This window comes from Phoenix dactylifera, chromosome 2 (genome assembly GCF_051530095.1).
Source record: "Phoenix dactylifera cultivar Ajwa chromosome 2, Ajwa_hap1_PhDact_Kaust_v1.1, whole genome shotgun sequence".
In the NCBI taxonomy this organism is placed as follows: Eukaryota; Viridiplantae; Streptophyta; class Magnoliopsida; order Arecales; family Arecaceae; genus Phoenix; species Phoenix dactylifera.
The window spans coordinates 6,462,931-6,490,694 of record NC_143191.1 but is presented as its reverse complement, the minus strand read 5'-3'; the positions used below and the strand labels follow the sequence as shown (position 1 = coordinate 6,490,694).

Sequence of the window (27,764 nt, the reverse complement as noted above, 5' to 3'; positions counted from 1 at the left end):
ATGTCCTAAAATTTCTTGGGTCGTGTTGTCGCATGGCATATTAGAGTCATCAATTATTGCTTAATTCAGATCTCAGCTGAACAGAATTATTTAATCTGGGAAGATGGAAGGCTAGCAATGATAGTTAATTTTAACAGAATCTGTACAACTTGATTCCAGCCTGATGAAAACCAAGTTGCAGTAGTTCGTAATACATGCACCTGCATATAATACTTTAGGGAATTCAAGGTATTTAGCAACAAAATCAATTCTATGACATAGATTTGGATTTGTCTTTCGACTGAGGAAGTTGATGATTTACCAGTTGGAGAAACAAAACCTATGGAAACTGAGCACAGACAAGATGGATTCTGCTTTCCATGCCAATGTCAGCCCAGTAGTAACATCTCTGATTAGAAGCCAGCGGTGAACCTCTGCATTTAAATTGAGATGGTGAATTCCAAGTATTTGGAACTTGAGTCCCCCCTTCTCTGGCTCTCTGGCTCCTTTAAAAAAATAATAATAAAAGAAAAAAGAACCTCCCATGTCCATCCGACCGTCGGCTTCTAACTGCACCTGAATGCTATCATGGAGCTCCCCTTTGCAGACTACCTCAGAAACCCAGCAACTGATCTCTTTGCGTAGTTGACAATTTGAGGAGCAACTAGTCTGTGATCTCCCCATGACCCTGGAAACTCAAGTTGCTATTAGCATCTTCCAGCCACAGGAATAGCCAGTACAAAAACAATCACAAAAAGTTAAAAAAAAAAACAACAGATAATTAAAATGCAATGCTCAAACTTAGATAACTAGGTGCAGCATCGAAATATAATGATTTTATATACAAAAGGGATTGTGCTAGATCCCCATAATAAGCCTCTACTTTTGGAGTAGACAAGGTCTAATTAACCATAGCAAAACTCTCCCCTATAAAGATGAAGCAACAAATGAACAATGAAAACATGAAGCTCACATGCACAAAAAAATATAGCATGAAAATGGAGCAGTTCTACACAAGCATAATCTGATAGTTCAACTGTAATATAAACTGTCCAAAAATAATGAGGCAAACATCTTCTGTACTGCATTAGCAGAATCTTAGGATAATCATGTGCTGATATCTGATAGTCGATGCAGTAACTAAAACAAATAGATGTGTTATCGCAGCAAAAATAACAAAACAATCAGAAGATGATATTTTGCTTATGAGACAGAAATTCAGCCATAGCACAGAATTAAGGTCCACATACACCAAGACATGAAACTGGTACAAGCCTATCACTTAATCTTTAGCAACAGTTCTCCGTGAAGTTTAACCTATACAATCGGTCTATATGTGCATAAATTAAAGCAATACTTGGTTGAGCATATTCATTTCACAAGCAAACAGGAAAACAGCGCAAGATACTCAGCTGCAGCAACAGAAAAATGGCCTTAAATAGCATGAAGCCTGAAAACCACCATAACATTATCGCCGCTCAACTAGCTCTGCCACAAAATGGTCATACAAAGAATAGAGTCGAACTATTCAGAAGACAACAGAGCTATCTAATCATCACATACTACAACCTCAGGTGTCTTTGAAAAGCATAATTCTATAATAGCGCCATTTCGATATGGCATCTAATACTATGCCTGACTTATTACAATACATATCTCTTAGTCAACATACAGTCATTCTTCACCTGACAAATACAAACATAGTATAAGTCCACAATATCTGACAAAGCTTATGGCCACTATAAAAACAATGTAATGGGGGATCATTCTGCAGTTTTTAGGTGAACAGCCTGTGATAAAATAAGCAACATAAACACTAAGCCTTTTACATTGACAATCAGATGTTGAAAATGATATTGAGACTGATCAATTCGAAAGCACTTTTTTTTTCTTATTCTAGCGGACAGAATTCCATTGGTCTAATTTGGGACTCATACATGCTCTATTGACAGAATAAAGTTGGCTGTGCAGAAATAAACTAGAATACGAATTAAATTTGACAGTTATAAAGGAGTCGCAAAACAGCATACGAATGAGAGTAGATTACAAAATTGACAGTTATAAAGGGGTTAGGTAAGTATCACAGCAGCCAATGCTCAATGATGTTACTATATAAATCTGTAAAATTAGTTTTAATGTTGATTTTTCTAAACATATTTATTATATGATTATCAAAAATAAGGTTTCAATAACATTGTATATGCCATCGTAATATCTAAAAATGGCTCTTCTAAAAAGACTAATATATTAAATATGATGCAGAAATTCTGCATAAAACAAATAACCAACCTACAAATGTGCAATTCAATAAAAGCAGCCAGGTAGATACGTTTAAAAATCTTTTTAAATTTAAACATTTTCATTAATTCCTTATCTTCTATTTTGCACTTCTTGTTAGCCTTGAGACAAAGTAGCATAATGTTTTAGCATGCAAGATTATATTAACATTTTGGTGTGTGATGAACTTGAATTAAGTCATCTGTCCTTTCTCTCACACACCTGGAATATAGCCCAAGATGTAGTGACACAATCAACTGCTCAAGTTTCCTTCTTTCTATTCTCTTTCTTCATGATATTGATTTTACACGTGAACCAATCACATTGGAAATCCTTTCATGATTCAGGATACTTCTGTGCAAACAAATGTTCAAAAAGCTTTGTGACGGTAAAATCCAAGATTATTGGCACATCGACGAAAAATAGGCATTCCATCCAAGATTAAAAGAAAATAGAACATCAGAACACTAACATTCAAGAAAATGAACCTAAAGAAAAACATATGGTCACATCATCATAACCATGTGGCAAATCATATAAAGGTCAGAAAAGTTACAACAAGCCAACTCATGAAAGTAGAACTTCACAAACACATGGTACATATCTAAACAAAACTAAAGATCAAAAATCCAAAAACATCCATCAGGAAAGAGAAGTGAGCCAACACATGGCTATGAACAAATGGACAAGCTGACAAAATATTTGAGATACTTGTCATGAAGCAGATTTATTTAAATAAACAGAAACAGAATCAAGTAACAAACACTGCTTTAACAAATTCCAAATCCATGTAGCTATAATACACACACACACAGAGAGAGAGAGAGAGAGCACTACCCGATCTTTAAAGAAATCAGAATTATCATGAGAGGCCCAAAGGAAACAAAAATCATTTGACAGTAAGCAGTTGTCAGCTGGCTTCAAACTATGTGTCCAAACTCCAGCCACCACCATGCAAAAATGAAGAAAGAAGGGATTTACCCCCTATGAACACTGTTATTAAAAATCTCTTCCCTGAGAATAGATGGAGATGATAAGGCAGATCAATTCTAAAGGATTGCCAACATCTGAAGTCTGCTGATATGAATTTGTGATAATGGAAAATTTTACTACAACTTTATGATGACTACATCAAAGACAGCTCTTCATTTTGACCACCATATGATACTCTATACAAATGTAAGTGACATGCATATTGCTCGGCAGCAGCTGATACAAGAAAATACCGATGCATAACATTACAAGTTTCTCAAAGCTCAGGGCGAGCTCCAGGCCACCAATGTCTCATGTGAGGGAAATCAAACATCTTGCAAGAAAAAGAACATGAAAAGAAAATAAAGAGATATAACAAGTAGCTTTCCAAATGAATGTTCAGTACAACAACTCAACATTAACTGTTACACGAAAATTATACATTTATGTTAGTGATTGACAATCAAGCATGTTATTCATACACAGCAAAAAGACCACCTGCTCTTTTCAGGAGTAATGTACTGTAACTTGAGGGGAAAAAAAAAAGATGTATAGATAATCTCCTGCAACAGAGGAAGGCTTCAGCTGATAGGAAAATCTAGGGAAAAATAATATCAATTAAAAAAAAGGAAATATGAATCCAAATATCAGCTACTCTCAAAATCATCACAGACTCTTCTCTGACAATGCAATGATGGCCCTAAAGAAAACATATCCAGGCCACGGAAGTATGAATTAAATGGCCTACTTTAGATCAGAGATTGAACACCAAGTTGCTGCATTTCTCGTAACTTCCACACAGGGTAATAAGCTCCCTCTCCAAGCTCCTCGACATCCATTTGTTGCATAGCCCAAGCATAATATACGGTATGGATTGTATCCTGCAGAAAAAACACCAAATAATTTAATTCAGAAGGAAAGATTTCATCATTTGTAAAATCGTAAGAAAACAAGATAGAGATGGCAAATAGATCAATAATTGGAGCAGTATACACCAATTTCTAAAATCCAGAAACATGGCATGACCCTCAAGCCAATAATCTGGAAATCAGAATTAAGAATCCTCAGGCAAAATTTTCATTAGAGGCTACATCCATATTATGATAAACCCACACCTTCATTCCTCACCCATCAACATATGTTGGTGCCCTCTCCTTTCCTAGCCCTGACCAAATCTTCATCCCGCATGCTGTTACTATATTGGTCTTCACCCTATCAGTTTATGCAACTCTCTCTAAGCAAATGTATTCACAAGTGAAATTTAGCTAATATGATAAAAAGAAAAGTTGCATACTGCTAATCTTATGAAGACTGGATAGTTCTAGTTATCATGGTACTTATGTCAACTTGTCAGATCCATTCTGCTTTAAATATGTTAGGTTTTGAAGATGTTAGTGTAATCTATCTTACATGCACAAGAACTAGGTTTGACAATTATGACTGACTTTCTGTAATCCATCTATGAAGTGATGCAAAACTTTTGATTCTCAACAATAAAGTTTGGTTTAAAAAGCAAATAACAAAGGGATTTCAGAAGTAAATCTAGAAGAGACCACAAACACAGCAAAACTGAATAACCCAAAATAATAAGGAACCTATAAGCCTAAATAGGTGGAAAAAGAAATACGACCAAAAAACAATGAAATCTATCATAAAGATGTCAATCGAAAGCGAACAAAAAGAACACGGACCCCTAGGACATCATGGTAAAAAATAGGCAAGAACATCTGGATGGAGAAAGAGAAGGGGGTCAGAAACCTTACTGGGTACGTAAGGCAAAATCACTGCACTTGACTGGGGACAAGCAAAGACGAGGTGGTGAAAAGGCTGGAAGGAAACCAAGACAACCACCAGCACAGTTTTGAAGAAGAAACGAACAGAAATAATGCGGGCGAAAGAAAAGGAACAAAATAATAGAATAGTAAAGGTAGGAGAGAGGGGCAGCTTGGGCTCTATATCCACGAAGCGGGGAGGGAGGGGGGCCAAAATCTATGTAAGGACAATTTGCGAGACATGACCTACTGTTAACCTTTGGATCCCCATAGAACAGCCTTAGTTCATCTAATCAGTCCCTTGCTATCCTATGGTCTAAAAAGAAATATAGTTTACAGTAAATCTCACTTGTATATAATGTCTCTGGAAGATATACAAGTAACCAAGGTTCGTCATCTCAGTACCGGATCCCATATTGGCACCATCTTATTACAGTATTGGTACGCGGTATGCTACTAGACGGTGAGATGTACCGAATGTCAGTATGGTACGAATATAGTACGAGACGGTGAGTCATACTGAGTGTCGATACAGTACGAAACTAAGAACCAGTTTAATACCAATATGGTACGCCCAATACAGTATGGTATTGACCGATGTGGCAAACCTTGCAAGTAACCTTGTAGCTGTCGCAAGACAATATAAGAGGGGCATAAACAACATCTATGGAATCAATCTCTGCATGAAAGGAAAACGGCTTAAATAAAAAAAAAAACATCAGCAGAAATTATAGAAAACTTAAGCAGAAGAGAGTCCAGAGAGGTCCAAGAACCAAACGACGTATCTATAATATTCCAGCAGAAGTCCTATTCCTCATTAAGTATTTGTAGGCTACACAAAAGAATGTTACGAGAACTGCGACTGTACATGCAAGGAATTCCATACATGTAGGACATGTGCATGCACATAAACACAGAAGAAATGTTTGTATGAACGAAGTTCATTTAAAATGTGTTACATATAGTTCATGATACATCCCACCAAAAATAAGTATTATGCTTCATTTCCATATAAATAAGCTAGAATTTTGTCATACTGCAGTATGAACTATCTGAAAAAAATATTTAACGGTGCAGGAGGAATGCAAAGGAAAGCTTCTTTAATTCTAAGATGGGGCTCCAAAATAAAGCTTTCTCATATTTTTAACATAAGTGAAGAATATGATAAATTGAACTGTGGTGTACAAAGTATAAGACCTGTCTGCAATAGTTCTTAGAACTAGTATCAGGATTTTAGAACATGGATCAACACTACAAGACCCTTCAAACACTTGAGATTCATGCCCATCTCTTTTACTTACTGCTAACAAACCCCCTTATCCAAAGTATGGATAGAACAACATCATGTGAAAAAGTGTGAGCAAAAAGGAAAATTACTTCATTAATGAAGTCTTATATTCCACTTAATTAACTTTGTTATCTTGAGTTGTTGGGACCTTCATAAAAAAATCAACAGATATGAAATGTGTGGCTGGACTTGATAAATTCAAATATGGTAAATGTATCTCCTAATAGTAATACTAATACATAGGTATAACGATATATTATAAAGAAAGGGTTAAACATCTAAAGTTTACAAGGAAATGGAAGATCATTGAAACCAAGGAATGTCGTACCGGCCCGTACCGGTTTCAAATTTTTTTTGAAGCTTTTGAATGCGTGAACAAAACCGAACCAGTAGTACTGGTTTGGTATCGGTCCGAACCGGTAGCGGTGCCCACCGGTACGTCGGTACGGTTGATACGGCGGATCTTGACTGAAACAAATCACATAAGGAGATATGCCCCCTCAAAGAGGCAAAAGGAGTGCAGTCTCTTCTAGATACCTGATATACGACATGATTTTTTCTAAATATTCCCCTCTTTTTGCTTTCAAAGGCCGAATCTATACCAAAGACTATCAGAGAACCCTCGAAGATACCATTCATATCCAATAAGAACTACACTCACAAGTTTCCATATTGGTTTAGAGCATCAACTAAGTTGACTGTTTGACTCAAAGCATCAATAATCAAGAACAAGAAATTAAAAATGGTGAGCAAGTTGGATGTGAAAACTTAAAAACAAGATTCCATCAGGTGAGATGGAATGTTTATTAATAGATTGATTAAATCCGAAACTACTAAATGTAATCTCTTGAAAGAAATCATTGGAAATATAAGAATATATAGATTTCATTAAGAAAACAAGAAAAACAAGCTCAAAATGGTGGAAGGAAGATACTAACACTTTGCAAAGATTTTATGCTTTTTCTATCTTTGCAACTAAAAGGAATAAAAGACATCTTTTCTTAACCTCCTTAGGCATTCTGGTGGATGCAAGCAAGCACTTTCAGGGAGCCCATATTTTATTAAATGTTCCATATACAAGGTATTTCTGATCATGTTTGAAGTCACTTGTACAGACAGTGCACAATCTCAGCACATGAAGATAAGCATGCGAAAAGAATGCATGATAATAGATGCAACTTATCTCAATCTTCGACACCTAATTAATTTTACCTTTCCTCCAGCAGTTATTGATCCCTGTCTATCACGCACACAGTAGATCTGCTGCGTTTGAAACTGCCATTCAAATTGAACGAAAAACAGCTCAACAACCAAGGAAAAGGTTCCCAATCTCAGTTATGATTTTACAAAAAATAAGCATGTGAAGAAATATTAACAACTAATTAGTGCGACAAAGTTACGTAGAATTCTTACAGCTATGATTATAATGGGAGTAGACCCCATCATTTTGGTTTCTCTAACATCAACCTCAGAAATATGTAGAATCTGCAGCATCAAACAGAAAAAAGAATCAGACTGGCATGTAGTGCTCCATGGTAGCAGGATAAGTCCACCAGGTTAACAGAGTTGTCAGATTTATAAGTAGAATGTAACTTCCAACCATTGTGACCTCAACAAGATTTGGTCAGAAAGTAAATGGGGAACTTTAAAAACTCTCAATTCTGCAAAATTTGTGAAGAAAGGCAAAAAGAGTTAAGAGTCTTTTTGATTTTTTTTTCAGTTATTTGCAATGTAGCATGGAAGAAGGGGCTCAACAGGATCTAGGAAAATTGCAGAAAAATCATAGAACATTCTCGAATTAACTACAAAATGGGAAAGTATGTTTCTTTGGGAAAGAAAGCATGCATCAACAGTTCAAGTTTGTGAACTATTCAGGAACATTCCAACAAATTAGAGACTTATATGACTAGGTTCCTACCATAAACGAGAAAAATGAAGGACATCTAACATCTTATTATATCATCTTTTATATATATCTAAAATGAAGGCTCAGCTTATGCGAAGTTCTCCATTCACTACATGGACACTGGTGTTAACAACACCAATATTAATATGCTCGGCCATTAAAGTTCATTGTTTAATGTGTAAAGTATATTAATAACGCCAGTATTAATATGCTCAGTCATCATTCAAGTTCATTGCCTCATGTAACAAAAATTTGGCTATTGAAGCCTTCTATTTATTATAATTTGTTACAATGTTATAGTGCTTCAAAAACAGTGGAAAAACAGAGGAAAAAACCATACCCGTGCATTGCGTTGGGCTGATACTAATGATGGGAGTTTTTGCTCAGCCATATTAAAGTTCATTGCTTAAGGTGCAACAAGAATTTGGCTATTGAGGCCTTCTATTTATTATAACTTATTACATTGCTATATTGCATTTCAGGAACAGTTAAAAAAGGAGAAAACAAACCATAACCCACACATCGCACGGGTTATATACTATTTGATTATTAAAATTGAGCTATTATGAGAGTCTCTCCATTAAAAGTGGAAATTAAGGAGAAAATGCAAAATGCATGCAAATGGTCACAATGCAGTGAAGGATAAGCACATTACAATATTTACTGGTCTCAGATGCAGCGTGTCACTGTATTACATGACAAGATCAATGCATACACAAATGTGATATATCAAATGTGAAACCTCTTATATTACAAAATCATCAAAATCTTCCTTCATTTACAGTTAATCAAAGACCACAACCAATTAATACTAAAAGCTCACAGTGCTACAGATCTTCATGAAATCAAGAGAACTTCTTGGTAGAGTTGGGTTAAGAATATGAGTGTAAAGATATAGATTATATATATATATGATGAAAAATGCAGCCAATAATACTCTTATTTTCACGAAATACATTACAGACTTCAACAAAGATGGTAAAGACAAAACTAAAGCATTGATCAACAAGATAACCGCACATATCAGAGTTAGTCTGAGCTTTAAACTTAAGAGAAAAGGACTGTGGATAATAAGCAAGCAACGGCATAACTCTGTGGACCAAGTACAAGGCACTCGCTGATTTGGCTCTGACATGATATGCATGTGCAATGCATGAGATAGTGACATGGATATGACGATAAATAAGAGACATTTGTAGGATCTTCAAGAGGCTTGTCGCTAGCAAAAAGAAATTTAAAATAATGTTTTGTTGCAGTAACAGAAGTGCACATGTCCGGCAGACAAGTATAGCTACTGCAATCACATGTCAATCATTGTCAATGCAACAATTATCATACAAAATACAACAAAAGGAGGCTGGAGAGATTGAGACCATTGTTCATCTCAATCAAAATGTGAGTATGTTCAAATATGAAATGGTAGAAAATTTAATAGCTTCTTAATATTATCAACATGCAGAAGAATTATCTGAAAACCCACCATGCGAAGGATGAACAAGTTCTGCAGTATGCAAAAGCATCTAGTGTTCTCGAAGTAATCTAATAACAAGTGAACTAATAACCTTATAGCACCACAAGCATAGGATCATGAAATAGAATCTCTTTTAATGATGGCTGAAAAACATATAATACTAAAATGACTTAACTGCTGCTTACCTCTATATCATGCCAATAAAAATAGATAGATATTTGTTTTTTCCCTAGCCATTAAAGTCCATAAAAAGGCATTTGTATGTGCAATTACACAAATGGGACAAATTCATCTTTGCTAAGAAACCACAGAATATTATTTTCTTCAAGCTTTTTAGTCTCAGTACCATACCCTATACACAACTTACATGTACAGATCAGGTCAGTATGGTATGGTCCTGTATAGACGCATGGTACATTGTTGGAGTCAAAGCAGTAGCTGTATGATGTGCCTACAAGGGCATGCTAAGCCCTTGTATCATGCCAGTATTCTACCAAGTCAGTATCATACGTTGCATCATACAGGTAAGTGCAAATCGCTACTGCAAATACTGATTTTCTTGATTATACTATTAATAACTTGAACATATCATAGTTATAAAACCAGATCTGGACAGGCTTGTACAACCAAAAAACTGCCGAACTGGACCCTAGGCTGGCCTGGTTCCCCAAAAAGACTGACAATATAGTTAAACCATCTAAATATTGCCAACTTGACCAGTTTTAGGAAAAAATTGGTGAACCGAACAATTCACTCAAAACTAGCTAGTTTTCTCATTTAGTCAAACAACCATTTTGCCCCTGATTTTTAAATTCAATTCTTCTTTAAATCAGAAGCATTTACATATTTTCATATTAATAAAATTAAAATAGGAAAAAGCCTAATTCAACCCTCATCTAGCCTAATCCCCTTTTGTATCTTCTCTATACGCTCCCTAATGGCTCCTTGCTCTCCAACAACCCGGTCACGATACTGGTGGCAGATGTTGGTGGTTTCTCATGCAGCCCCCCTCTCTTTCTCCCTCTCTACCACCCCTCTCCCTTTCCTTCCTCTCTCGTTGTTTCACCTCCTTCCCGGCCTCCCCTGCCCGGTGGCTAGCAACAGAGGATTGCTTGGCCTCCTCCCAACTAACCTCGCCTTCCCTCCATCCCGCCTCCTGACTGCCCCTATGGCTGTGGCTTGCCATCATGGCTGACAACAAGCAGCACAGGCCATGCTGTATTCCCCTCCCCCACCCTGCCCCTTCTTCTCTTTTCCCCTCTTTGCTTTGATTTCCCCTACCCTATTCTCCCTTCTTCCTCCTTGATATGTTCATATAATTAATATCTTTGTAATTTATTTAATTGACGTGTAATATTTTAGATTTTGTAAAAAATAAATGATGAAGAATGTTTTATATTTATGATAATTAGAGGTATGGTGAATTATTTAAATATAATATTTATATATCTATTTATCTTTTTCCTTTTACAACATTAATGATTATTTTTTGAGCAAAACAGCATTAATATTATGAATTGCTAATATTGTATGATAAAATATGATAATTACGTTATTTGAGACTTGAGATACCATACAAGTTATAATAAAATATAAGCTATTGATGATAATTTCGAATTTATAACATTTAAAAGAAATAATTTATCATTAGGTATACATGTTTTTGTATTATATAAATTTTTAGTATTTTTACAACTGTTAAAACTTTTAAGATATTCAACCCAACTAGTTGACCCAGTAGTTGGACCATAGACCAAGTGACCCGGCCTCTTGGTCAGTCTGGGTTTGATAACTATGGAAGATATATTAGAACTAAAACACAACAAGTTCCCTTGTGGATTTTCCTATATGTGGCCTTTCTTTGGTTTCCTAATTTATTCTAGATATTTATATGCCACTACCCTTGGTGCTTAATTTTCATCACAACTGCAACAGGCATAACCGCATACCCATGAATATCAAGCCTTGTCCTCAAGTATTTGGGTCAATTGACGGTTTCATATGCCTTTTACCACTGACTGTCAACCTTTTTAATCCTGGCTTGTTGCCTATTCTTCAATCAAAAAAAAACGTGTATAAAATCAGCTATATTATGTAGATCATTCATCAACAAGCAAGGTCAAATTGGCATCTTAAACACATATTTTTTGAATTACATGTAAATAATTTCCAACCCATCCTTAATACCTTGTTATCAAAAAACATGCCCTGGCTCTCATAAGCCATGTGCTCTCCTTTACATCGTTCAATCACTTCACGGCTACAATACTTTTTCAAAGTTTCCACATCAGCCTGCACATCACAACATGTTGCTTAGGTTCCATTTTCAGAAAATCAAAATCAAAGGCACAGCTTATAATCAAAGAGGTGTTCACATAAACAGCTTGCAGATATAAATGGTAAGAAAATGAGAAAACATATCAATTTTGAATTAATGATAAAAATTACTTTGAAGTATGCGACCAAAACAGGTCTGATCATTTCCTGAACTTCGGCTACAAAAGCTGGCAGAGAAAAAGATCTGCAACATGCAGAGTTTCACAGAATATCAACAAATCAGTAAAAATTATAATTTAACTTATGGTAGTTCACAAATAGTTTGTATCTTACGGGTCTCGACGTCGAATTTCCTTGAAACATAAGGCAGCCGCATTTTCTCCAAAAACAGTTTCATTCAAGCTGCAAATATTTAACTAAACACATAAATATTGTGTGTTTCTACCTGAGAGATTTTAACAAGAGAACATAGTCACAAAAGAAAAGTTAACAATATTATATCCTGTAGAGTTAAACATTTGTAAAAGTAAGATATTTCTCACATTTTCTAGACTTAACCTCTGATTCTAAAAATAATTCAAAGCTTCCATAAAGGTCCTGAAAACCCTACCATATAGATCTGACAAACTACTACATGGTCCAACTCTCTGCTAGCATTTCATCTAGTGGAAATAGATGAAGGGTCAACTAGAAGGAAAGCAAACAAAGGGGTCAAATTATCACCAGGTTCAGCCATATCCCAATTATAAACAACTATTGTTGGGCATGGAGATGCATGTGAGAGAAAGATGGATGGGTGTGATCACTCTCTTCAGACTAAGATTCAAAAATATTAAAATATGAACACCTACTTTTCCAATGCTAGCAACCATGTGGATGAAGTTTCTCATACTCATAAAATGATGGAGAAGTGAGATTATACATGCAAAAAAAAAAGTAGATTGCATGGCATGCTAGTCGAGCTACAAATCTCTCCTTTACATATAGAGTTATTCATAACAATGCACAAAAAAACTCATGTGACCCTTCCTTCCAGACCCTTGATCTACACAAGCACGGGACAACCAATTATTAAGGATGCAAATGCGTCATGAACAATACAGTCAAGCTGAAATAGACGTGTTGAGTTAATACAAAAAGATGACTGATTAAGTGACATGGCATTCTATTCCTCTGTTTCTGTGAATTTGGTCAATGAACTCAATGCCATTCTACTCAAAATCAATCCACAGTTGACCCAGGATATCCTCTCTCTTTTCCTTTACTTAATGCAGTTAAATGCTGATAGGTGGTGAAAATGACAATGGTCAGTTGTAAGCAAGCAGGGAACAATGGCAATGGGCCACATGCGGTGCCAAATAGACAGGTTGAGTTAAAACAAAAAGATGATCAAGTGGCATGACATTCTATTCCTCTTTTTCTGTGAATTTAGTCAATGGACTCAATTCCATTCTACTCAAAATCAATCCACGGTTGACCCAGGATATCCTCTCTCTTTTCTTTTACTCACTGCAGTTAAATGCTGATAGGTGGTGAAAATGACAGTGGTCAGTTGTAAGCAAGCAAGCAAGCAGGACACAATGGCAATGGGCCGCTTGTGGTGCCTCCCCTCACCACCCCGGCCCCCCCCACCCCACCACCCTTTTCAAAACCCAAAAAAGAAAAAAAAACAGCCTGTCTGAGTCCTCTACTGTGCACCACTATATCCTACCCTAACCTCATCAACCTAAGGTTGGATAGAGTCAGACAAAACTAAGCTTGAGCATAACAAGAAATCAGGATGTAGTTTTATCAAGCTCAAGCCAGGTTGGTCAGATCAACATTAGATAGAATCATGCCCATGTCAATGTCCAGGCCCGATAGACCGTCATATCAAAGTCAAAAGTCTTGACCTGGTGCAATTACAGACCAACCACACTATTGAAATTTCACAGGGTTATCAATGGAACTCATAATCACAAAATCCATAATTAAAATTGGAATATGTGACTGCAAATTACCGCACTAGCAATAAATTAGATAAAAAATACTACAAAATTGTCGATCGTTGATAAAAGGAACATGCATAAAAGACTGAAATCAACTTTTACCAGCATCCATTCTATTGGATAATATTTAAACAAAAATCTTAAACTTTTGTATAAGTAGGTGATAACGTCAAATCATTTTAAAGACTATCTGCATCTGAAGCTTCATGAGATTTTCAGATCCAAATTTTGCATATTGGCAGGTTCTATAAGTCCCCTAAGAGGACCACTATAGTTGAAGATATGTCCAAACAGAGATAGATGGTTGGAAGGTTTCTATACAAAAAACATGCATGTTCTGAAAAAACACAAGTGACAACTTATAACTAAGAGGTGAACATTTTGGAATGCAATTAAAATTTTAAGAACCTCACTGGCAGATTATATCATAACAGCAGAAACAGGTAGATGTGCTAATCATTTAATTTGAATGGATTTCCTGCAAGATTGCATGAAAAATGGAAGAAACCTAACATGATGGAACACTTCACCTTTTAACAGCTTCCAAAAGCATGCTTAAGTTGTAGTTTTCATTTTTGCGACATTCATGAGAGGTTTTGAATCACTTGATGCCCAGATACAGAAAGCTTGATAATATAAATTTCCCTTCAAATTGGTTAGAGACTTTTTTTAAAGATATTTTAAAAATCAAAATATCATTCTATATGAAAACTACAATGCTGCAGAAAACAATGAGTCAAGTTCTTTTGGTAATTACAGAAGTGGCCCTAAAGCAGACACAAAAATAAAGTTTATGGGACCACCTTGCTTTGGTGGTAAAAATATCTAATAATACCTCTTCAACAGAAAAGGACAAAGAAGAGTTTGACAGAACTCAACAACATATCCAAGTCCTTCAATATGACAGTAATCCTTATACCAAGAACAAAAAGTACCAAACAATGAATGGTGAAAAGTAAAAGTAGCAACAATGATTTATGCATAAATTTAAAAGAAGAGATGTTTTATATTACTCCTGAATCTTGTGGACAACAGGATTATCACTCGTCTCCCATCGCTCTCGCACGTCCTCTGCAAGCTGTCAACATAAGATGAAAGCTTCAGAACATCATAAAAAATCCTATTAATCATGTCAGAATCTAAAGTATAGTAGAAAAATATTCACAATCAGAATATATATATATATATATAATGAGAAACCCACCTCATTACCCATATCTACAACAGGTCGGCTGAAGCCACTCACACGCTTAAAAGTAGGATGATCTTGCATCTGAGAAGACAAATGTACTTAGAAACAACATATTACCGCCAAGCAAAAGGAGAAGATTTCATGAATGGTTGATTCTACCTTCTTCTTGAATGCTTCCCACTTCTCACCCAAGAGAGATTTTTTAGATGGCACAACAACAATATCAGTTCTTGTACTTCTTGGTCCAGAAGTAGCGGAAGCAGATGCATACTGCATTCGCTTCTTCCTGGTCTGGTTAGAACTTAGCTCATCTTTTACTATATCATATCCCTTCTTTGCTAAGTTTGAGATTTTTGCTTCCTTCAATTTCTCAAATGCTACAGAAACTCTTGGGGAGGCAGATGAAAGTGTTGACCTGAACCTGCTGTATAGTGTGTCAGCTTGTCCAGATGATTCTTTACAATTGTCAGCCCCAAAATTTTGAAATTTCTCCTCTCCAAGTGTGGTACTGCTTCCATCACTTGCTGCTGAAGTGTTTGTTGAATTGCATGTAGATTCTGAAGGTTCTTGTTTTCCCAGCCCAAAGGTCTCTTTGACCTAAACAAACACATGATTGAAAAAGAAAGCATCTAACTGAAGGGCTAAAAGAAAAGCTACCATAGGCATACTACAGAAAGAAGTAGCATCATGATTACCTCTTCTTTAGCAGCTGACAACTTCTCTTTCACACTTGCAGAAACCTATAAAAAAAAGAAGTAAAATGTTTTCCACAATAAGCAAATCTAAAAAAAAAAATGAACGGACAAGATACAGAACATAAAATTTGCTCCAGAAGCAGAGCCTCGGTTTCAATAAGTCATTGTTTTTTTGTCCTCTTCGGAATCCTAAAAACAATCCTTTTGCTGTTTATTTAAATTGACTTATGTTCAAAGGCACCAAATTTTGGGTGAAAGCAAATCCTTACTACAGGTAAGCTGATAGAGAGAAGGATTCAAAGTGAAAGTTTTAAGCTTACATAGCCATGCTTATTACACGCTCAAAATATCAACCTTACTACTAAATTGAAGCAAAATATAGCCACCAAGAACCACCATATTTGATAAAGACATGGCATTTTTTCACTAGCAGCCCCAAAAATCAATTTTACTTTATGTATGCCTGTTTCCAAGAACAAGCAGAAATTACAATTTTTTATTTTTTTGGACTTGCAGGGCCTTAACATAGAAAATAAATGCTTTCAGGTGAGATTGAAAGGACACCTTAAGCAAATAAAAAACCCATGTGTCATAAGCACAACGAACTGGAAAGAAATCCTTCACTTGTAAAATTATAGGGGCTCTGTTATCCATGACGCAAACAATTAAATAGACTAAGTACCAACAAAATCATAAAACAGTTAAAGATTTGGAATTTCATAAATCAAATAAGCATGCATGGGCAAGCAATTCACGCAATAGCATTAGATTCATTTTTTCATCATGACTCAACCAAATTCACAATGCAGATAATTATAATTAAGCAGCTCAGTGAGAGATGGATTTCAAAATAGACTGTCAAAGGAAAACCCCTGAAGAGGGAGAGAATAAGAAAAAAGATCTTCAAGGCTTTAACACAAAAGTCTTCAACTCAACCTTCTTTGATGTTGCTTCAGCTTCCACCCAAACATCATCCACGCTCTTATATAACTTATCTGAGGTCTTCTTTGTTCTGCATAGCCAGTTCACACATATCATCTAATCAGCTCCTTTTGAAACATCTGTGACCCATTGACATACAATGCATGTCTCAACCTATTACGAGAAAAGCAAAATGCAACAGATAGACAAGAACTTGGATCTAAACTGACCTTACTTTCAAATCTTCCTTCACCACCCCTATTTTCTCATTTAGCTCCTTTACGGATTGTTGGAATTCTGGATTGCTGTCATAAATTCAAACAAGTGAATTTTTCCAAAAAAACAAGGAGACATAAAAAAAGTGAGATAGCATACTTGTATGAAAGAAAATGGTTTGGGGAAAAAACTTGTCTTCTACAGATAATGTAAATGCAAAAGAAAGCAAATAGCCTCCTTTAACGCCAACATTTAGAGTTAGTCATGTTCCCCTCATGTTAAAGATAGCACATCATAAATTTACAGACTTAAAATGGTAAAACTAGTATAACATAAAATAACAAAAATAAGCAAAGACAAAAAATATTCTGGATATTGCAGCTTTAATTGCAACTTGCAATAGGAAGCAAATTCAATATAAGAAGCAAAATCCACACACAATCTGGAGTATAACGGCTCTGCACATCCTACGTCCACAAAACCCTGGAAGAGCAGTTCTACCATTAAGCAATTTCCATAATCGCAACTTGGTGAGTCATATTTAAGAAAGACAACATAATGCCCGCACTAGCTGACTTAATTTTACGGCCCTCATTGATAATGAACTAAGAAAGAGTAGTATGATAATCCTCTTTGATTATCGAAGTGTAGTATCTATTGGCCATTAATTTTATTCAGGGCTTCATGTCAATTCATTTCCTCTAAATTTGGATTCCATAAACTTCATTTTTGTGCTACAGATGTTCAGGAACAATCTTTCCTCCCTAACTCCAATTAGTGTTTAACATTTACCTGATCTCAGCATTATCCTGTCAACAACAGTCTGAATCACCTTGGTAAGGCAGATAAAAGAGGTAGAATCAACAATAAGTTGATAGTCATTCTAGAAAACACGTATTAAAAAACAAATAACCCGCCTGTATTGGCCAGTAACCACAGTACATACAAAACCAGCAAAGAACTGCTACCTAGTTCTTTGGGAACAAAATGAGGGCAAACTGGCTGCAACTACCCAGAACTGGCCCCTTATTGACCCATACAGCTCCGCACCAAGCTTAATGATATTTTTACATTTTTTTAATATTTCAAGTCGTGCCAACCAGTACCCTGAGTCCATGCATTGCATACCATATCGTCCAGCAACCAAGCGAGGCCTATACGCCGATTTTAAGAACTTGGCTGAAAGGATTATTTAAAAGGTCTCCAATAATGAAGTGAATTTGCTTCAAGACACATCAATAAATTCAACACATCAAAATCACTTTTGAAAGTAAGTTGCAGCTTCATTTTAACCATATAATGAACACGAATTATTTGTGCCATCCAAGTTATGCCTTTCCCAAATCAGACTAACACATTAGCAAACATTATGTCGAAATTTTCTGGATGTCATGAATCTTGATATTCATCCCTCTGTCCCTCTGAAAATTGGAGTACGAAATTGACTATGCCATGCACCACTCCCTCTATAAGACTAACATCCCCAACATTAGTATGATGATATGTCATCTTCCCATTATCTTACTTTTTGTATTCATTATTTTCCTAATGGATCTGCAGCAAGAACAAACCTCTCATGAACTACCAATTAAATATTCCTCTCATTATGATACATGCATGCCCATGCACATACCCGCATGAAGAGCAACCACACACCCGAGAGGGCTATTTGCTCGCGTGGACAGGTGTCCCATGATGCCCACACAGTTATCTTAGGATTCTAGTTTGTTTCCTCGTTTACTTGGTCTCCATGTTTGTTATGCAACGTGCAGATTGTTTGGTGACTCATCCTACATAATAGGAATGAGAAGTAATGGTAGTACTAGTGTAACGTGCAGATCCTAACTTGTAGAATCATGCATGGACTCGATTGGCTATTTAAGAGTCCTTAATGTACTTTCCTAAGACATGAATATTAACACAGAAAACCGATCTTTGTGATCACTCTCGAAGATTCTGCCTCTCTCGAATGAGGCTACCCCTCTCACTTTCCATATTTTCTCTTTCCTTATCCACAAGAAAGCCATCACGAGTCGAAGAACTTGTAACAGTTCCAAGTCCTTGTTGACTGAGAGCTCTGCACGTAACACGTTATCTCCAACAAAGAATTGGTTTTCAAACCACTTTGTATGCCCTTCCACTATGCATAATCCACTAACTTCTCTGCTTTAAAAGGTGATATCATAAACCATTAATAATTGCATAACATGCAATTGGTATATCATATGAATAGCTAATTTTTTTCTTCCACTAGTAAGGATCGTAACAGCTAGTTAATTTTGTCACTTATAGTCCCATTATTTGATTAATTTTAATCTATGTATTTCTAATAGTTAAAATAATTAAATAGACCACACCTCTTGATATATATGTGTATGTATGCGTGTGTTTGTCATTCCTTATACATTATTATTGTAGTGAGTTAGCTACAAAGAGTGCATCCCATAATAATAGGAGCATGATCGGCAGACCGTCCCGAACCGGACGGTTCGGAGAGTACCGAGCCATACCGGCAGTAGACCGGAACGGTTCCGGCAACCGAAACGAAATAAAAGTCGACGGAGGGATAGAAGGAGAAGGAAAGAGAGGAAAAGAGAGAGAGCAAGCGGGGGAGGGAGGGAGAGGAAGGAAGAGCTGAGGCCAGCAAGCGCACGGAGGGCCGCGGAGGAGGAGCTCCGCCTCTGATCCCCTATTTTTCGTTCACTTAAAAACCGCAAATTTAAAAAGGGGCCTCCTCCGAGGACCTGTTCCGAATGAAACAAGGGACTGGAGGCGGTGCCCCTCCTCTGCAGCCCTCCATGCGCTCGTCGGCCTCCGCCACTCTCTCTCTCTCCCTCCCTCTCTTCCCCTACTCTCTCTCTCTCTCATTTTCTCTCTCCCGTTCTCCCTCTCCCCCGCCTCCACTATTGTGTCGGTATGGCCCGGCACGGAACAGTATCGGAGCGTACTAACCCGTGCCGTCAAGCAACCGGTCCAAGCTCCGGTTCCAGCATAGCAAACCATGAATGGGAGTGTCCTCATCTAATTAACAAAGATACATCAACTATCTCAATATAATAGTTTATGAATTACTTCCATCTTTATAGTTCAGCCCTCATTCAACTAAGAGTCAGGAAAAGCAATCTGGATATTTCAATCACTAGAATTTCTAAAGCACCAACAATTTCGGACAGCCGGACACTGCTCATTATAACACTTCATGAAACTCAAAAAATGGTGAGTCTTGTTTCCATCAACTAGAGGTGTTAGCACTTTGAATGGTTTTTTGGTATGTCCCATCCAAAAGCACCTTACTACAATTACTAATATTTGAATTCTCAACTATTCTGCTACTAAAAAAATGGTTCATCCAGAGTATCCACAAATCTTCTAGTCAAGCACCACATATATTTCTATTTTTTCCTTTTATAGTCTTATAGCAGCATAGATATAAGTTTTCCTCAATAAAAAGTGATATTTATGAGTCAGCTTACCTATTTATAAAGTTTTCACTTATTTACAGAGTTTTATTTTTATATATAGTATAAAAAAATGTTCCAGCATCATTCTTTGACATTAAATATCCAAAACTTGGGGATAAGTAGACACCTGCATAGGGTAACACTAGGCTTAGCATAAAATGCCTCCAAAATTTTGAATTCAGAAACCTATTATATTTGTTAATTTAAGTGAAGTCTAAACAATGTCTAGTAAAATACTAACTAAAAATGAATAACTAATGACACAGCATTAGTACATATGCCCCACATTTCACTCAATGTGCACAACATCATATTCAAGCATCTATAGCATGTATTAGAAAACTGAGAGAGAGAAAGAGGCAATATGCAATGGTAGAATACAGGTAGTCGTACTTGTATTGGTTGGGGACTAGTACAATTCAAGACCTATACGAATCATCCAGTAGTGACACATGGTATGGTAATTGGTGTTGGCATACCAAAGGTGACATCAACTACCATGTGTCAATACGATATGAAATATTGAGAGACTACCAAGTATTGATTCTCTATTGATATTGTATGATCCACTCGGTGTAGACTGCCATGAATTGGTGCTTCAAGCCTTGGTAGTATTGAAATTTTAGGGATGTATTGTGATAGGCTAAAGTCTCCCACAACTTAATTTCAAGGGTCATTATGAATAGAACATTCTATTCCCTGTTTGGGTAATTTTTCAGTCATAAATTGTCTGCTTGATTAAATTAATAATTAATAATTAAATACAGAGTATAGTTATTTGGGAGTTGCATCTTTAAAAAAGTCCATGATAATGGGATATAAAAAATAACAATATAATAAATATCATGACTACAATGATTTTATTTTGCTCATGAACTTTAATGATATATTCAATAACAATGAAAAAATGTTTAATTGGAAGTGGGGTATAAGCATCAAGACATATGTGCTAGAGCAAGAGCAAGGACCCGGCTGGAAGATTTCAACTAAAAAGATCCAATTACCCAGCTCAGGTGGAACACCATCAGAGTCAGTGGCAGCGTCAAAATTTCCTATGGGGGTCTGATAGGTATCTACAAGGAGGAAACATAGATTTTGTTCTCAATTGTTACATTCCAAACTAATTTCAACAAAACTTAGAAGTCCTTTTTAAATAAATCAACTAAAGCAACCAAAAAATGAAAGAAAATGATAGCATGACACGGATTAGAAAGAAACGAATACTGTTTGACACTAGATCGCGTTAATGGTTTCATATGCCAATTATATATTGGGGCTAGTGCCAGTACTTAGCATGGGTCAGCAAGGAACCTATTTAACTCTTTTATATATATATTTTAGATTGGAAAAAACTGTTAGATCCTTATTTTGTTGTCCCAAGAAAATGCCGCACATGTGCTTGCATGACACAAAATATATCATACCAGCAAATGACCAGCAACAGTACTTAAAACCCTAATCACACTTATTACCAAATCCCATGTCATACACGTCAATCATGACTTCAATAAAGCATCCAATCTTATATTTGTGCCCAGCCCTAACCCCATTAGGCATGATTAGTTTGTTTCTTGCATAGTTCAACTACAGCTAGTTCTCTCAGGCATCTCATCAAGCAACACCCACACATCACTTAAAACTCCTTTTCCAACCCAATAGACATTCATTGACTACATCAAGTTGTTCCACTGCTTCAAATTGCTCTTAGCCATTTCATCAAACATCTCATGTGCATCTTGAAATTTCAGTATTCCCAAAACCACCAATCATTAGACTATAAAATACATGATCCCACTAAAAAAAATATCAAATAAACTGAGACCAATAAATTAGGTCCCAGTTTGCCCCATGATTGATAAATCTTTTTTTAATTCTCATTTCTAACTTTTGCTCGCAAACCTGGCATACTAACCGCAAGATTCTTTCACATCAACAAGGGAGCATCAAGTAATATTAGACTCAATGGAGTGGATTTAAATGAGTGCTTTATTTAACATTTTTCACTCAAACTTAGAACTTGTCTAAAGGATCCCTATAAATGTTAACCGCCTCCAAAAATATACTTTATTATAGGGAATAACACTCAATCCATTTTATAGGTCTGTCACATTATAAGCATGAAGCCATCCGCAAGTTCTTGCATTGTACTGGATGCATGACAAGATTTATGGTCAAGGGAAGTCCACGGGAGACAGGATGAGGTCCTAACATTTTTTACATGATCATTTGATTGTGATCCGATTCTAACTCCACAAATATATACAGACGAAGCAAAACATTTCATGAATTAAGCAGGGCAACATGAACCAACTCCCTCAACCCCTCCAAAAAAAAGGGAAAAAATACATTAGAACTCCTCCATGACTGATTATCATAGCCTATGACGATTTTATTGACTTATTAAGATTTAAGAAATTACAATACCTCAAATTAATTGAATAAGACAATTGTTCCACCTCAAGATGACATCTCAAAAATCTCTTCTATGAAACTAAGAACTTTTAGAAGGCAATAAGGTTCTGAAGGTCCCCCATCCCCACCACCTTGAAACAAGAAATACAATATTGAATTCCAGAAGGTTTATACCAAGATGCTACAAGTCATCAAAATAATCAAGCACTGTAATAGCAATAACAAGATTTCAAGCATTGTTATAATGAAAAATACTAAGCTAATGAACAAGAGATCAATTTAACATAAACAAGATTTAAGCTAATTTGCACTGCCCTTTTTGGCCTAAAGGAAATACCAAAGCATTCATTAATGCATTTGCCTATGAATCAAAACTGAAAAATACACTGATACTTTAAGAACCAACCAACAAGCCTTGATTCGTTAAAGTTAGTATAATCTTCGATCCACTCTCAACCTGACATCAACCATTCAAAATGGTTGAACAAAATTCTAGCTAAGGCAGCTGTAGTCATTGGAAAGGCAGGTCATTGAAAACCTTAAAGGCCAATAGATGGATAGGATATCATGATATATGCAATTCAAAATGTAATTAACATTAAGAGCAAGAACTTTCCTTCACTTTATTCCGATCTAGAGTAAATCTAATAAAGACATGGTGCAAAAGATCATTCAAGAAAATATTGCCTTTGAAGACTGATTTTTCTAAAGATTCTTCACAGATAACAAATAAACAAAAACAGGCTATTAAAGTTTGTTTTGGAATATTAAAAATATGCACACCTATCGACTAAAGGATGTCGAGACAAATATGTAAAATCAGCTAAAATCGTCTATAAAGAACGACTACATCTTTGAAGAACAACAAATAGCGATAGAAAAATGAATTAAAGCTTTTAAAAAATATCATTGATTTACTTTAAGCATGTTTTTCTTGAAGCAATAAAGCCATTGAAATAAGCCACGAACAAACCTTTGATAAGAGCTACTTTCTCCATATAGCACAGCCTTCAATGCTATATAACTTATATTAAAGAAATTTTGAAATGGTAAAAGTGACGAGACCTTTTAGCTTCTCCTTTCAATTGCTTTGAGAACTCATTGAAGACACTAAATTGACGAGCCCTTAAATTTCTGTTTTCCATGGCCAATCGGCAATGTATATTTGCTACCTAACCGACAAAACCATATTGATGTAAGCAGATAGAGTTATGACCGAGAATTTATCTTTAGACAAATCCAAACTACAAAATGAATAAGCATAATAAATAACAAATTATTTTTACATTTATAATTAATAAAGTTTACAAAGAATTACTAGAGGAAAGCATTATTACCTCTTCCTATATACTGTAATGAATAATAGAGGCAAGACAATACAGTCCTAACTACAAACGGACAGGACTTGCTGCCTATCCCTTTTCCTATTCCCTTCTTTAAGCAGATATGTATAAACAAATAAGAATTAAAAGCATCCAGTTTTTGTCCCACTAAGTGATCTTGGAAGCTTTTCTCCCCCCACCCTCCTCTCTCTCTCTCTCTATAAGAGGACCTGATGTTCATATACAGCATACCCAATGTGATGTCTCCAGAGGTTAATGTTGATGGTATGTGGCATGGTACCATGATTTGAAGAGGCCCACCTAGCTCCATGCTTAATTTATACAGCCACTGTCATGCACGCATTCCTTAGAAATGCAGTTCAAATTACTTAGGACATTAGACAGGATGATGCTTGGTAACATGATTTTGATTCACCAAGTGAGAAAGGCCATTATATAACAATAATCTTCAAGAGCATAAAACAAGGTGGCAGCCTTAGAACATAACCTTGTAACCACAAAATGAAGAAACTATAGTATTGCAAAAATGAAAGTCTAGAACTCAAGGTATGTGTCTCAACCATCTGATATTTAAGGACATATACTAAAGAGTGTTGAGATGACAGAAGAATGTATCAGTTTGTATAGAGCTAGACATAACTATCTTTGATTCATCTTGGACTTCACAAATTATAGGTTTAATTTTAGAAAGTCTTTGTCTATGTTTGCCTGTTGAGTAAGTGAAAGAGCAGAAACTTTGTTGCCATTTGGCAGTACAAAGAAAATATTCAAGGAGTGAAAATAACAAGAAAAATTAAGGGCTAACATTTTCTTTAGGATGTAGTTATTTCAAGAGAAAATCACACAAAAAAAACTCTAGCAATTTAATCATAAAAGTTTCTTTGCAATTTTCTCAATTCATCCAAACAAAAAAAAATTGTAAGTTTCTTTTTCTTGTGTTGATCTATTTTCTTTCATTTTATAGGCAACCAAAAAAGCTACTACAAGGTGCGACGTAAGTTCTTAGGACTCTTCAAAACCTATAGTCCTACCAATTTAGGAAAAAAAAATCTTATGCTATCTTTTTTATTCTCTCTTGCTACTTTTTCTTTTAAGTGATAAGTTGCACGTCACCATAATAGTAATTGATTTTTTAAGAGATTTTGATAGATTAAGAAGCTCATCTTAGTCAGGAGAGGATATACATCATACCAATTAACCAAGATGAGGTGGCCTTTCTATTTTTCTTTTAAAGTTTTTTACAAACAATATTGAAGCATAATTTATATCTATCCTCTCTGTCAGGAAAGTCAGTGAACCCACATGCCTATCCATGGTTTAGGTCTTGGAAATTAAGCATTCACCCCTCAAATTTGACTGTAAACTCCATGAAAGGGCCCCATCAGCCCAGCCATCAATCTCCCCTGGTCTGATCTAGAACTCAAATTCTAAGCATTTGTTTATACAATCATCAAAATCAATTTCACCAATATCCAAGGTCCACATATTGAAATCATAAATACAAGAAATGGGAACATAAAATGCAATGTTATATCATAACAAGTGTAAGCCCTCTCCACAAGATCCACCGAAAGTATTACCTTCTCAGTCAACAATATAATATTCTTGGAGATGGAGACAGCAACACACATCCCATAACAAATTTAAAGATCCCATTGACAATAACATCTTTATTCCACAATTTCTTCATTGTTGGCATCTAGATGTGCCCAAGAGTATTTCTTACACTCCTAAATTTTTAATCCACAAAAAACTATAAAGAAATTGTGACAAAATTGTGAGGCTTCTTCTTGAAGTGACATCTCAATATCCTCCAGCAACATAAGTTCAGCCTCCAACACTAGCAATATTGTCTTAAGATCTTCCATGCAAGCCTCTCCATTTATGTCATACGAGGCAACAATACATCCTCAAACCCCGGCTCTCCACAATCTCAAGCCAGAACACACCAAGATTGACTTCGAGCAACCGAGGCTTGAGCTCGATTTTCTTAGGTCAAGCCAAACTCGAGCGCTGGACTTGCTCACTTGTGTTCTGCTCGTTTACACCCCTACAAAGGACTAGGGGACAAAGGATTCAAAGGACTTCATTTCTAGAGAATATTTTTGTCAAAAACTTGGACTGAACTTATTGCCCAGGGGAAAAATCAGACAGTATACTGCATTATTTCCTTTGCGCACAATAAATTAAATTTTGCGTAAGTATAAATTTTGTTAAAATGTTCATTCTATTTGTAATTTTTATTTAAAAAACTGTGTGACCTATATGCTCTGAGGGATTAAATTGTAACAGTAGGTCACTTATTCAAAACTTGGCCGCAACTAAAGTATGCAATTTTACCTTGACTCTGTATTTGTGTCCTGCTATTTTACTAACTCAAATAATATGTATATCATGCAAATCACATGTAAAACCATTTAGTTTCATATCTATTGAATCAGATATTATCCCAATAAAATTATCCCCCATCCTCGATCCTCTTTGTTTTCCTTTTCCTCAGAAGAGACTTTCTCAGAAAGCCTCTTCAGAAAAATGTTATGAAACCCTCGTGCAGGCCTACCAGCTGGTAAAGTACATACATTATCTTTCTAGTATTGAAGAAAAGAACATGACCACATTATTGTTGATCTCTGATAAATCACATTATTGTTGTAAAATGAGCAAACGCGATGATATAATTTATCTTTTTTTTATTTATTTGCATCAAAGTTATTTCTTCTATTTTTATGCTTAGCGCACATTATTTGTCATCAGGCCCAAGTCAAAAAAAGCGAAATTCCAAGCATGAAGATTTAATATATCCACAAAACTCTTTAATACTCTATTATGGTATGAAAGTTCAAACTATCGGGTAAGATGTTCTCATGGATAGTAAAATTTTAGCGACAGTAACCACCTTGAACATCGATTCAAAGATCATTACCCCCTTTACGACAAACTCGGAACCAACTTATAATGCTGTCAATATTTTTATTTTCACCGCTATCTACATATTTCCAACCAAACGAACACCCTTTGCTATATAAGTCGATTATAGCCTTATTTATATACTTAAGGTAAAAATTAGAAACCCCCATAAGATGCAACCCAGTTTTCTTGACAAACTGAATCATTAAACGATTTTAAGAAAAATTCAATAACAAAAGGGGAGAAGGAAAGAAATTCGGAGTAAAACTTACATATCTAAGAGCAGACTGCGAGGAAGGCCGCCTCATGGCTCTGAAAAGCGCGGAGGTCGCCATGTATGGGGAAGAAAACAGGGACCGTGGGTTTAGGACGAAAACGAGCTCCAGAAGAGAGAAATCAATCCCGACGGGCTGGGCTTGCGCCCCACGCCATCTCCTTCTTTCTACGGCTACGATTAGGGTTCTGGCGACCGCCGGCTTCTTCCTGACCGGAGACAAGAAGAGAGGAGAGGAGAAGAGAGGGAGAGAGTTTCCGCCGCTTCGCTTCGGGGAAGAGAGAGAGGAAGCGAAAAGGTTTGGAAGACACGAATTGTTTTTTGGGTTAGGGATTTATAGTACTCTTCAGATTTTATTAGCCGGTTTATTGACCGCTTTGGTTTGGGTTTTTACAGGACTCATGGCTTGATGG

The 27,764-nt window shown here is 35.9% G+C and overlaps 1 protein-coding gene across 4 annotated transcripts; it reads right to left on the bottom strand.

Annotated features, from left to right (window-relative positions):
- Window positions 1–231: 231 nt before the first annotated feature.
- Window positions 232–27,673, bottom strand: TIM44-2 (translocase inner membrane subunit 44-2). 4 transcript variants are annotated; one of them, XM_088715127.2, is made up of 15 exons: window positions 27,350–27,673; window positions 23,893–23,999; window positions 16,969–17,043; window positions 16,754–16,829; window positions 15,818–15,862; window positions 15,282–15,719; window positions 15,135–15,203; window positions 14,944–15,008; window positions 12,276–12,344; window positions 12,114–12,186; window positions 11,853–11,957; window positions 7,702–7,773; window positions 7,501–7,563; window positions 3,977–4,109; window positions 232–667 (listed from the first exon to the last, which is right to left on the bottom strand). In XM_088715127.2, exons 1-14 carry the CDS (start codon window positions 27,410–27,412, stop codon window positions 3,978–3,980), a joined length of 1,452 nt encoding a protein of 483 aa, XP_088571253.2. In that variant the 5' UTR covers window positions 27,413–27,673; the 3' UTR covers window positions 232–667; window position 3,977. The 4 variants fall into 4 exon arrangements, with proteins under 4 accessions (XP_088571253.2, XP_088571255.2, XP_088571254.2 ...); XM_088715129.2 differs by having other exon boundaries at window positions 16,754–16,878; window positions 27,350–27,660; XM_088715128.2 differs by lacking the exon at window positions 232–667 and having other exon boundaries at window positions 3,613–4,109; window positions 16,754–16,878; window positions 16,974–17,043; window positions 27,350–27,660.
- Between the last annotated feature and the right edge of the window lie 91 nt (window positions 27,674–27,764).